The 13,158-nt window shown below is 36.8% G+C and overlaps 1 protein-coding gene across 1 annotated transcript in view; it reads right to left on the minus strand.

Annotated features, from left to right (window-relative positions):
* DNAH3 (dynein, axonemal, heavy chain 3) overlaps positions 1-12,911 on the minus strand; it is a gene marked incomplete at its 5' end in the record, with an annotated part of 42,870 nt that extends 29,959 nt beyond the window's left edge. The window contains 14 exons of the mRNA XM_010009959.1: positions 863-1,039; positions 2,199-2,312; positions 2,647-2,755; positions 4,107-4,305; positions 4,700-4,814; positions 6,178-6,288; positions 6,587-6,679; positions 7,595-7,796; positions 8,496-8,632; positions 9,625-9,804; positions 11,040-11,156; positions 11,735-11,849; positions 12,285-12,376; positions 12,700-12,911. Coding sequence (XP_010008261.1) covers positions 863-1,039; positions 2,199-2,312; positions 2,647-2,755; positions 4,107-4,305; positions 4,700-4,814; positions 6,178-6,288; positions 6,587-6,679; positions 7,595-7,796; positions 8,496-8,632; positions 9,625-9,804; positions 11,040-11,156; positions 11,735-11,849; positions 12,285-12,376; positions 12,700-12,911 — 1,973 coding nt within the window. The remainder of the gene's footprint in view (positions 1-862; positions 1,040-2,198; positions 2,313-2,646; positions 2,756-4,106; positions 4,306-4,699; positions 4,815-6,177; positions 6,289-6,586; positions 6,680-7,594; positions 7,797-8,495; positions 8,633-9,624; positions 9,805-11,039; positions 11,157-11,734; positions 11,850-12,284; positions 12,377-12,699) is intronic.
* Positions 12,912-13,158: the final 247 nt, after the last annotated feature.

The following is a 13,158-nucleotide window of genomic DNA, read 5'->3' on the forward strand; positions in this document are numbered from 1 at the left end:
ATGAACTAGAATTCAGGAATCATCTGAGAACTATGAGATTGCATTGAATGCTATTCTAGCCTAGTCTAGTCTAGTCTAGCCTATTCCTATCTTAACAGGTTCAAGAGGTCTGTGCTAAGGACTGCAGGAACATGTGTTTAGGAAGTCACAATCCTAAAGAACTATTAATAAAGGAAAAGCGAGGTGTCATTCATCTCACTTTCGTAACAGACAAACTAGCACATGGTGTGGTTAATTTCTTGTAAAAGGTCATGCAAAAAATTGTGGAAAAGCTAGGAAAAGAACTGGGACCATACCAGTTTCTCTGCAGTGTCTCAGCAACTTGCAAAGTTTTACTAAATTTAAATTGGGATTTGGACCACCAAGCCATTTTAAAACAGGCAAATTTCTACTTATAGAAAGCACAGTTAAAGCTGTGAACTGGTATCAATATGATTGATTGACTAAGACCTTTCACCTGTGCATTTTGTACTATCCTAAACACTTATTAAAGCTTAGCAAAAAGCACAGGAGAATGCACTTGAATGGATTATCAGTTGTGCTGGTTTCAGCTGCGTCCCCTCCCAGCTTCCTGTGCACCCCCAGCCTACTCACTGGTGGGTGGTGTGAAAAGCAGAAAAGGCTTTGACTCTGTGTAAGAACTGTTCAGGAATGATGAAAACATCCCTGAATTACCAAGACTGCTTCCAGCACTAATCCAAAACATAGCCCCATACTAGCTACTATAAAGAAAATTAACCATCCCAGATAAAAACAACATATCAGTGTGTTATTCGAATGCCATATACCTTTTCTTATTACAATTAACCAGAAGCTGCAAATTCTGTATAACTGCTACAAGAAATCAGGATTCCAGATTTACCTTCAGATTATCAGGCAGCTCTGCCCTTCCAGCATACCCAGGATTCATTGTGATAAACACAGCACATGTTGGATTAAGAGAGATCTCTGTCCCTTCAAAGACGAATGTTTTGAGTTTGCGAATAATAGCTTGCTGGATGCTAAGTATTTGTTGGGCAACTACAGATAATACTTCAACCTAATACAGACAGAACAGATGGGAAAACATAAGACACTTGGAGACAATATTTTTGTTTATATATTTTGATGGCTATATTTGCATTCCTCCAGGAGAAAATAACTCTCTGTCTTATAACTAAGCCTAAATATTAGATGCCTATTGAAGTGCGTCTCTGCAAGTTAGTGCCAGTAGTCACTGCTCTACCAATTTAGGAGATAACAGAGGCTTCTGAAAGCCTCCACAGGGAAATACCCTGTGTCTGAATATAGGCATCTAAATTAGGTGGACAGGAACTCCCTCTGGAGGCCTCCAAAAGCACTTTCACCTCATATGACAATTTAGGCACTTAAGAAAGACTAACTCAGTGCCCAAAAGTGAGGGTAAACATAAAGAGTGGGTAAGGCAGCCTAGTGCAGATCCTCAGCACTTCAAAGTATCAAGGTAACAGAATACTGGAAAATGAGAATGTTAATACCTGAATTCATTAAAAAACAAGTTACAGCAGACAAATGGAGAAATTACGGTGTTAATGATACTAAAGCATACAAACTATGTCTTCATGGAATTTCCACATATACTAGTATTTATTTAAATGTAACTCCATCAGAATAACAGTAAAACTTATCCAAATAACAAATCAAAATAAAACCAAAAAAACAAACAAACACAAAAAACCAAACAACCAAAACCAAAATAAAACCCAACTCAGAGCAAGATCAATGAGGGGATTAGATGTGTCTGGTTACACAGCTAGTTAACCAAGTCACCCAGTGATCACAGGAATCCCTTCACTGGGATTTGCCTGTCTTGTGCTTAAGACACATAACATATATATTATAGATACGTAGATAGATGAATGCATCCCCACAGCCATGGTTTGGTTTCTCCAGAAAAGACAGACAGTTCTTTCCCTACATACAAAAGAGGGAAATGCACAGAAACATCTTTTCCAGCTAAAATAACCCAGAACACAAGACTTCAGCGATACAGCACAGGTAGGCATGTGCTCCTACAGCAGGCAGCTGAGCACGTATTTCTGTGTCAATGATTATTGAAACAAAGCTGCTACACCACAACTAAAAGGTAGAAAATTAGCAATAATGCTATCATGTCTAAATCTAAAACTTCTTGTGTCTTAAATTAAAGCTTTATAATTTTGTCTGAGTTAAAACATTACCTCAATTCTATTGAACTCATCAAAACAGGCCCATGCACCAGACTGTGCCAGCCCCTTAAAGAACTTGCCCATTGCCTTGTAATCAAGACCATCGGAGCAATTGAAGACCACACACTACAACAAAAAAAATACACAGAGACCATCTCTCAGTATTAACACAAAATCCACCATAAAATTCTTAGCATCTAAAATGGGAAGGGATTATTACTGCTAATTTTGGATTACAACACTAGGATGCTATATAGACACAGTCCTAAGTACGTGCTTCTTACCAACTATTTCTGAGAATAATGAATAAAATCATAGAATCATTTAAGTTGGAAAAGAACTTAAAGATCATCAAGTCAAACCATAAACTAATAGGTACAGAACAAGCATAAGAATGGCATTTTAACAAATATCTACATATCCAAACATAAACAGCACGAAGAAGCTTGTATTTTGCTACCTGCTTAGCTAGCGCTTTTGCTAGATCTTTTGTTGTTTCTGTTTTGCCAGTCCCAGCAGGTCCTTCTGGAGCACCACCAAGATTTAATTTCAAGGCACCCATTAATGTCCTACATAAACAAGAACACAGGCATTAGAAATAGTAATCTTTAATTACTGACCGTTTCTGAAGGGATGGATAAGTATTTTCCTATACAGGTTCCCCTGGAAATTATTTACTTGCTCCCTACTGACTTTGCAGCTTGCCCTAAAAAAACAGTATTGTCCTGTAACTGATTCCTAATTGTGGAAGGTCACATTCACCCACCTGGCCTACAAGGCATGTCAAGACTTTGTGTTACCTGCATCCACCGTGGTTGAGGATAACCCTCAATTACACAAGCAAACACACAGTGCCACAGGCAAAATGGCATAGTTCTCAAAACACACATTTTCACCAAGAAGCACTCATCATGACAAGAACTTGAAGCTGGCTTTATAAATTAAATCAATCTTTAGAAATGGCAGAGAAAGCATAAGGGTTGGTTCAGAAACCTGGGAATCACTGGGCTCTCCAAGTGATTTTCATACTAAAATGAGATCCCTGTTAACACTGGAGTGATTATTTTACGAAAGCCTCATTCAAAGGCTTTGCCAGCAAAAGCAGCTGTTAAATTGTGCTCAATGGAGTCTACTTGCTCATTGCTTGCACTGAAACTACATCTGGCACAACTAACTGCACAGTGTTAGTTTAGATTGAACTAATCCTAATGACAACAACCCTGGTTTACAGCTAATGCACCAGCCACGTGGCTGGCTCTTTAGCACCACTGTGAATGCATAAAGACCAAGCATTTGCCAGCATAGGCACTAATGGGCACTTTACTACAAGTGCCTTGTACACAGTGGTGAGTTCACAGCTCAGAGCTCCAGTAAAATCTTTAACATCCTCAGCATATACTTATCTAGATATATTATAAAGCGAGTTCTTAAAACTTCAGGCCTAAAATTACCTGTGACTCCAGGACTCACCAGAAGTGAAATACCAAATGCCTTCAAATACTTCAACATTGGAAGATGAAGCGTTTACGTTTCAACCTCTTGCAAGCAAGTGGAGAACAGGAAGCTAACTGAATTCACACATCTGTGAAGGGCTCTATAATTACCTCATTTCTTTTACAGGCAGGCATACCCTACCTGCATGTCTTATTTCAAATAAAATAATTGACCAGTGCTGACAACGCTTTTCAGAAGCACATTCTTGGACACAACAGAGACTGTTGTTCTTTAAACAATGACATGGGGTAGAAACCTATACATCGTAAATGTTTTACCATATTTGGGCAAAGAAGGTATATAAGTTTTGCCTCCAAAACCTACAGGAAAACCTTAGCTGCTGGGTGCCTACAATTATAACAAATGAAAGTAAATACAGATCAGCCCAAAAACTGAAAACATTATTCACAGACAACATGACTTTACCTGTAACATCGATCTGTTAGGGGGGTTATAACCAGACGTTGACAATTGCCCAGATACTCATAACCATATTTGGCTTCTGTTGTAATCATTCGCACTATTACATTCTTCTCCTCCCAGTAGTATCTCAGCTGAGAAATCCACTGGAAGTCATTCAGATCTGTGATTTTGTCTTCAACCAATTTTGCAACCACATCACGAGCTACAGAGTAAGAGACACGTTATTTCAAAAACCATAAACACTTCTACTATGTTAGTTTACTTAAAACAACAAATAAGTAAACATTTACTTATAGGTATGTAAAAGTAAATCAACATGTAAAGTAGCAGGCTGGCTTTAATCTTAGGAAAGAATCTGCACCTGTTTAGCACAGAGAATCAGCTTGATTTGCCCTAGATTCCAGTGCCTAAGCAGACAGGAGGTAGTTGTGCAGGACAGCCCAATCTGCATTTGCCCAAAGACAATGTGCAAGAACTGTGTAAAGGTTGTTTCAAGTTAGAGAAAGCTTTTTAGCTGGCTCTTTCAAACAGTTCACCCAACTAATGATACCAGCACTGCCCAGATGTAACAGGAAGACCAGAAACTGCACATTTACCATGCACATCAATAACAGTAAGAGCTCCAAGTGTCAGCCGGGCTCCACTGGACAACTGTCCTCTCACTAACTCAACAATGTCCCCAATTTGTTGATTGCTCTTCTCCAAGAAATCCTGTCACAGAAACAGAACACAGGCATTAAGGTAATGCTGTTGCTAGCAGTTCCTAAGCTCCTGGAGAAACAGGCAGACAGGAACCTCATGAAGTTCAACAAAAGGAAAAGTCCTCTATCTGGGAAGGAAGAACCTCATGTGCCAGTACACGCTGGTGGCCAACCAGCTGGAAAGCAGCAATGCAGAACAGGACCTGGATGCTGGTGAACACCAAGATGAACATAAGCCATCAATGTGCCCTAGACACAAAGAAAAGCAACAGCATCCTTGGCTGCATTAGGAACAACACTACCAAGCATGTCACAGGAGGTGATGATCCCTTCCCTCTTGCCAGCACTGCTGACAGCACATCTGGAACGTTGTGCCTGTTTTCAGCTCCCCCATAGAAGACAGTCTTGGGCATACTAGAGCAAGTTTGTTAGCAACCTGGTTTAGTTGGCCCTGCTTTAAACAAGGGTTGGACTATGTGATGTTCAGAGATCCCTTGTATCCTGTGATTCACTGTTCTGTGATTCTTTCTCATTTTTCGTAAGCTATGGATTGTTCAGGACATTTTCTTTGAAAGTAGTAAATATTTTCAGTTCTGACTGGATATGTAGAATAAGATCTTCAACTGGTATTAAATAACAAAGGCAAGTTAAACTAAGACAATCAGTAAGGATACAGAAACAAAGAGCTAATATTAAAGTGTTCTATTTGATGTAAAGTTTATTAAAATTTTTCTGTTCCCACATTTAAAAGGCCCAAACACTCTACTGACAGAATTAATTACCAAAAAAATCCTATTCTACCTACCTCAATTAGGATCAGACAAAAGCCTACTGAATTAATCAGAAATTACTTCCATCACTTGAGCATGCATTTGATTAGCCTCAATGAAGCAATACTTAAAACTATTATGATGACAGAGACACTACAAACACATAAGAGACTTGGCTGATGCACCTTTATCAGTCCAGGAGAACCTAGCAATAACCAGGCAAATAACTGCACCATTCTGTCAGGAGAAATCTCTGCCTGCATGTTTCCATGAAGCTTCACATGTAAAGACAGAAGTTAGAAATAAAAATATATAGTGTTTAACAACAGTCTATCCCTTTTTGTTTGGTACTTTTACTTATACCAGTATTACTTGTAACTAAAGTAATACTATTTCCTTTAGTGGGACTTCTCCTGATACACGTCAAAGCAAATGAGAACAAGCCTGCACTAAGACACAAGAAAAAATGAAATAGAAAATTAAGCACACTATATGAGCAAATTGTAATACAGCATGAGTGAGGATCTTCTTTGCTAGAAGGCGTTTTTTATTACTTAATCAGATTTTAGTGCTTAGAAATATAAAGGTAGAAGAAAATCTTACTGGTAAAGTTCCTTTCCTTATAGCCTCAGACACTTCTTCTGTCCAGAAAATGGATGAAACACAAATAACCACCTGTCCAGGCCACTGAAGTACCCATGTTTTTCGAGGAACCTTAAACAAAAAGATCCATGCCAGACTCAGGAAGTTTTATAAACACATTAAACTATAGGCACTGACAAAAATCACTTGTCCAAATGTCTCATGTTGTAAATAAATGAGAATCAACACGGAAAGCTTTAATACTTTTTCTTCAAGAGGTTCAGAGTTAAAACATCCCTGGTAGTACTGAACAAGGAGAGCTGGTTTTCACTCAGCTTCAAATGAATTTCCCTGGCTAAGAATTTCAGCAACCTGTTCACATACAGTTGCTTGTGAAATCTATTTTATTCTATAATTCAGGAACAATTACCTCAATATATCCTCCTATGCCATCTTCAATAACTTGTCTTACACTGGCCAGCATCATTTCCTCTACTTGCAAAAGCCATTTTTCCACCATGCCCTTCAAAAAAGAAAACCAGTTAAGAGTCAATACACATTTCCTGATTATATTCCTCTTGAAGGACAAATTCTTGGAATGTGCTTAAATATGCTTTCTACTGATCTGGGTGTGGTATATAGGAGGAAAAAAGGTTGAAATTTCCCAAATTCTGAAAGGCAGTACTGTAGTTTAACACTGTCTGAAGGCAGGCATATCAAGCTAACTAAAGACAATCCAGTTCAAGAAATAGCTGGATATGTTTCATATAAGCACAGACAAACATGCAGATAACATATTTCATGGTCAGTCAAGCTTGGTCATTTTAACCCAGGGCATTTTTCCTCCAGGTTTTATTCCTGGAGAATTAAGAGAAAAAGGGGTATCTGTTAACTGACAACATGCCCCACCTTTCATCTCTTTTTGGTTATCATATAACAATTCAGCTCCATACATTCACATTGAGAATAGCAGAAAAAGATGGAACTGAGATACTTTTCGAAACTTACAGTGCTACTATTTCTACTCAGATCCCTTTTGAACTAATGTTCCGATTCTTCACTGCCAGCCATTCATCATTTCCCTCATTTTTCTCTGTTTCAGCCATGCCGTGGAATGTTAGATACATATGTATATAGAGAGCTTGGATTATATATATGTGTGCATATATATCTTATCTATCTATCTACATCTTAAAAGCAGTAGGTTTATAAAGCTGCAGAAAAGTCCCTAGAGGAATTTACCACAAACTTGGTATGTCTTCTCCTTTTTCTAGGAAATCCTTTTTGTTCTAGAATACCAGTCTGCACTCTCACTTTCTAAACACCTTTCATGATTTGATCTTAAGTCTTTTAACATTCACCAAAACCATACACTTAGGCAAAGTATTAATTTAATATCATATAGTAAAATATACATATACTTCTTTTTTTTAATTACTTTTGCATTTGCTGGATAGATTTTATCTATGAAAGGAACAATTTCTTTCTCTGAACTGATCATGCCTACGATCTCCAGCTTGTCTATGAATTCCAGTTTAGCAATTCCTTCAAAACACTTCTTTAAATGTGGTTGCACTCGAAGGGGATCCTTTGTTTCAGACAGTATTTCAAGCAGCTCATCATTAGACAGGAAAAAGAATCTGTTAGAAAAATAGAATTAATGAATATGCACTTTCAAGGAATCAAAATTGTCATTAATAATCTATTAATGCAAGATAGATGTAATTGGTTTTATGTTGCTTAAGACACTAGTACAACAGAGAGGAAATTATTATCTCAAATTCTTTGTCTTAAGCAATTTTGAACGTCATAAAACTCATCACATCTGTTTTTTCAGAATTTCAATATGACCATCATTTTATGCAGAGGAAGAAAGAAGGATTCTTAAAATCATAAAGGAAAAAATAGATATATCTATGCAGCCAGTAAGTACCTTGTAAAAACACAGAATTCTATTCCTCATAATCATATATAACTCTTATGCATCACACACCTCTCCACAACTAAGGAGGGTTGGGCAGAGAAATAACTGCAAATCAGCCATGGGAAGGTAGCAAGTTCCTTCAAAAATGCCCTGTAAGTGATAATGTCTTTCTAATCATAAGTTTATGCTGTCCTAGATAGATTTTGCCTCCACACTTCTGCCTATCCCTGGCATTGCAAATTCAACTGGAGCTGAGGCAAACTAATTACATCTGAAGAAAACAACAGGTTTTCATTTTTGTTGCATGGGACTGTCCCCCACATGTTTATACAATGAGACTTTTCAGTTCAATAGAGATGGTTTGAAAGAGCTTTTGGCTTTTCGCCTCTGACTTAGGCTTATTTAATTAATTTACCTTGGGAAAAATAATCTTTTCTTCTCCAAGTAAGTATTCAACCCCTTTTGAATATCTTCTAAGAGGGCATTTGCTTCCTGAAGTCTCTCTAACATCATGGGTTGTTCAGTTGCTACAAGTACCTTTGTGTTTTTCACCTTCGTAAAAACAAATACACAGTAGAAACTGCTGAAAGTTGCAATAGGTTTGTACATTAAAATTATTATCATCAATCACATATATTGCAGGAGGCTAAAAAGCTATATATCCCTCTCTGTAGTGTGCCTTCGTGTTGTTAAATATGTATGCATTATTTGACAGTTCTGCTTTTCAGACTGTCATTTTTACCAATTTGAACTTTACAGATAATAATGCAACAAGGAAATATACACAGGAGTTAAAATCTTTGGCACTTGCTCCTGTGTCTTGAGCTTGCTACATTTTTCTCCATTCACAAATTAGTTCTGTCAAACAGAGTTCTTGCCATCTAGGTCACATTTTTCATTTCTGGTAACACTCCTCTTAACTTGAAAGAATACACCTATTTCTGAATGGGCTTCATCATTCATGGAGTCTAAGCTGTTAGACAGATTTCAACTTCTATTTACTTCTATTATTTCAACACCTTTATTACACAATCACACTCTCCAAATGTTTTTTGACAAATATCTCAGCTTACACTACTAAGTCCTCTTACCCAACTTCTTAGTTAGGGAACTTAATAGGATAGCCAATTGCACTTGCAATCCCCATCATCTTATCCTGACACACTGCCATCTCAGTACATATTCACCAAAGTTTCAAACATGCCACCACATATTAGAGAACAATAATATGCAAAAAAAATCCATTTATTGCTCTAATAATTTAAACAAAATACACATTTTATTTTGCTTGAAAGTCTAACGTAAAATCTAACTGTATCCAAAGAAGAAGAAAGCTTGAAGCAATAATGATATAATCAACCACTTTTACTGCAAGATTAGATTTTGGTGGGCTTTAGTAAAGGATTTTCTATGCCGTATTGTACCTTCTTGTGACTTAAATACAAACATCTAACTCCAGAAAAGCCTGTATATTTTCATGATAGTAATAATCATGTTACCAGATGTGCATAAAAATACATGCTTGATTAAAGGCAAGCACTTACCACTTGTGCCATAATGTCCTTCCAACATGAATCCACAATCCCAAACTTTCTGCCCTCTTCAGGCATTTGAGCTATAATGTCTTCTGAACTAAAAATTGGTTCCAAATACAACCATGTTGCCTGACATTTTAACCAGCTATCTACAATATCTTGTATTAAACACAGTTTAGCTTCCCAAGCCTGTAATGAAAACATTTAATATTTAAGGAAATTTCTATCAAGAAATAATCTACACTGAGGAATCAAAGAGCATGAATTGCTTGGCTTCAAAGGAAACAAACAAACAAAAAACAAGAACAATTTTAAAGGTTAAAAAAACCCCAACCAACACTAATAAACATCTGAATATTTCTTACAAACAACAGATTCATTCTTTTGCTAGCAGTTTTTACAGCAAGTTGTGAGAGAACTGCTTAAGAAGTGCAGACATGAGCAGCATCCCAGAATCTCTTCTTTTAATTCTACTTGTGTACTTTCTATCTTATCATCAATGAAAGGATAAAAGCTTTATAAGGTATTCAACAAACTGAGTAAATGTCAGTTCACAGGCCCTATAAAGAGTGGGTTCAATCTCTGGACCCCCAAAAAAGCTATTTCAGGCAACTCTAGAACAAATCTGTTATAAAAATGGACAAAGATTCTTTCTGAATAAAAATTTCAGACAGCATTGCTTTTCTGACTTCAACAGCCTACAGTGTAAGAGATACGCAAGCGGATGTATTGCAGGAAGAAAACACAGCCAGCCTGTATCGTTCATTATTCTGCAAGAATTATATGAAGATTGTTAAGATAGCTCTATATTAATCCTTCCATTTCATTTCACCAGCTCTACTGGAAAGCAGAACTCAGCTTTACCTACACTTTGGCTAAAGTCCACGGGAAATAATAGAATTTAGGTCTTAGCATTGCTTACAAATCATCACTATTAGGCCACAAACAGTGGTATTAAATACTGATGGGAAAGAAGTCTGCTTTCTGCATAGCCTTCATATTAGAAATTCATCATCTTTAACAAAGATCACATCTTTACAAAATAGTAGGACAGCTAAAAAGACTTTGAAACTTCTGTGGATCAATACCAGGGGATTAGAAATAAATTATCTCCCATAACTGACAGACCCATGTCTTTTTACATAATGCAGCAGGATTTGTTTAAATCAACTGACCCATTCCCAAGACATTTAACAAAAACCTGATGTTTAGAATGCCTAGATTAGAGAATTTATTTAGCTGTAAAGCAAGCTTGACATACCTTTGTCTGGAAACCATTAATTCAAAGCTCTTGAAGAAAAATACGAATGTGTGTTCTTAGAAACAGCTTAAAACTATGTAACTTCTTATCATGCCAAAATAGCTTAAAGCGCTTCAGGATAGCATATTATGAGACATGCAAGTTCAAACCAGCTTTTCCTTACCCGGCATTCAGCTTCTATTGGTTTGATGAAGGGAGAGCCACACATTGTCTGAACCTTAACAATGTGATCATCCAGCAAAAGCTGGATGTCATCAACTGCTGACAGGATGCTGGTGTCCTGTAAATACATCACATTTTGATAAGGCAAATAGCAGTTGCTTTATTTCACCACTCTTCAACCTCACACTCATTCAGCTTCCTATCTCCGCCTTCTCTATGATGTCTGAATGTAGGAAAGTAGCAAGGCATTGAGAAAGCCTGCAACATGTTTGAAGATATGAAATGCTGTCTCCCCTATACATCTCTGCGTCAAAGGTCAAGAGATACATTGTTTTGTGAATGGGAACCCAGCTGGTGACTTCTGACTCAATCTTTTGCACTGTGGTTTTTGTTTCTTCGGGGCAAGGTAAAATTTCACTACTGGTCCAGCTTCCCATACAACACTGGAGAAGCTCTCAGGCTTACAGATTTCTTAGGATGAGTATGTTGAGATGACAAGTTATCTAGATACTTAGGTCCAAATATAAGGATATATAGTAATATATGTATTTGCCCAGTCTCTGGGATATGATACCACTTTCCATCATGCCACAATGAATCAGCCTTTAATACTCCCTCTATTATTTCTCAGTTAGCATTCAGAATCAAAGTAATTCTTTTCCACAATATATACACATAGATTTGGTGTTTACTCACAGTATCTCTGTACTTCGTCAGACCAAACTGCACATTAGCCCACTCTTGTTTCATTTTCTCTATTGCTTTTGCTAAGGAATATTCCTTACTTGCAGCTGCTCCAATAGGTTCCAGCCTAAATTGAAATGAAACACATCTTTGAAATGTTTTGAAACACAGCTGGAGAGCCAAAAGAAGCAGTCGTAAACAGAGCTGTATATCAGACTACATTTCATATGAATTTGTTAATAATATCATAGAATCTCATTTAAAGGAACACTTTTTGCGCTTTCAGGCTCACCAAGTTAGAGATATTAACAGTAATTTGAAGATGAATACAGACAGAAATTTCTGAATGTGCAAATTAAGTGGTTTAGGAATAAGACTCTGGGTTTTGGTACCTCTGCTACACAACAACTGATAGTTGATAAAAAGAGTTGAGTTTACAGCATGTTCTTACAGCACACAAAAAAATCCCAAACAAACTAGTATTTGATATCTGACATATGAAATACAATGACTGTCTGAAAAGTAAGAATTCTAAATTCTAAAAAGCGAGTAAGTTTCTTACTTATCAATATATTTTGAAAGTCCAAAATCCAATATGTTTTTAAGAGTAGTAGTTTCATCAGGTCTAATCTCACATCCTACAATTTCACTAATCTGAAAATATAGGAAAAAATAAACTTTATTATCAGGATGCATGCTTGTAACAGACTTCTCAAACACAGGAAATAAATGCTAAGTAAGTATTAATACAGCTCCCTAATTTGCTTTTCCACCATAAATTATTAAGAAATGAAGATCCTGCCTGTACCATTACAAATTTCAAAACTGGATCTATCATGTGACAGGATAAAGGATCTTCCTATTGTGAAATACAGAACTATTACTGTATTTCACAGAACGGAATATACGGAATAGTATATTGAACTGTCAGTTTCTGTGGCAGAATACTTCCACGATTAAAGCAGAATTTAAAGTACCTGCTCCCAGTGTCTCTCCCTCATTCCACGATTGCAGGCAACTGACAGGACAGGAAGATGCAGTTTAAATTTATCAAGCTTAAATTTCATAGTTTCTGCTAAGCGTCTAGGCCCAGGCAGATCTGGAAAACTCTTAGTGAGCTTGTACATAGTCCTCCACATATTTCCAATTTCTTCAGTTATTTCCTCAGCATTCAGTGTCTGGATTGATCCTGAATACAACAGCATAAAAATGCACAGCAGGCACATCAGCCCAAGTAGATTTCCAGGGTGGTTTATTTACTGGTACTTATAATCATTCTCCTTTAACTGGAAATCAATCATGTTACAAAAAGTTATCTTACTACAAAATCCAAGTCAACAACTGTATTTCACACTGCTTAACAGCATTTTTTTATTGAAAATTATTTTCTCACAACTATCAACCTTCACACCAACAGAGACTCTCTGATTCCAATC

The sequence above is a fragment of the Nestor notabilis genome, unplaced genomic scaffold (genome assembly GCF_000696875.1).
Source record: "Nestor notabilis isolate BGI_N333 unplaced genomic scaffold, ASM69687v1 scaffold16882, whole genome shotgun sequence".
Classification (NCBI taxonomy): Eukaryota; Metazoa; Chordata; class Aves; order Psittaciformes; family Psittacidae; genus Nestor; species Nestor notabilis.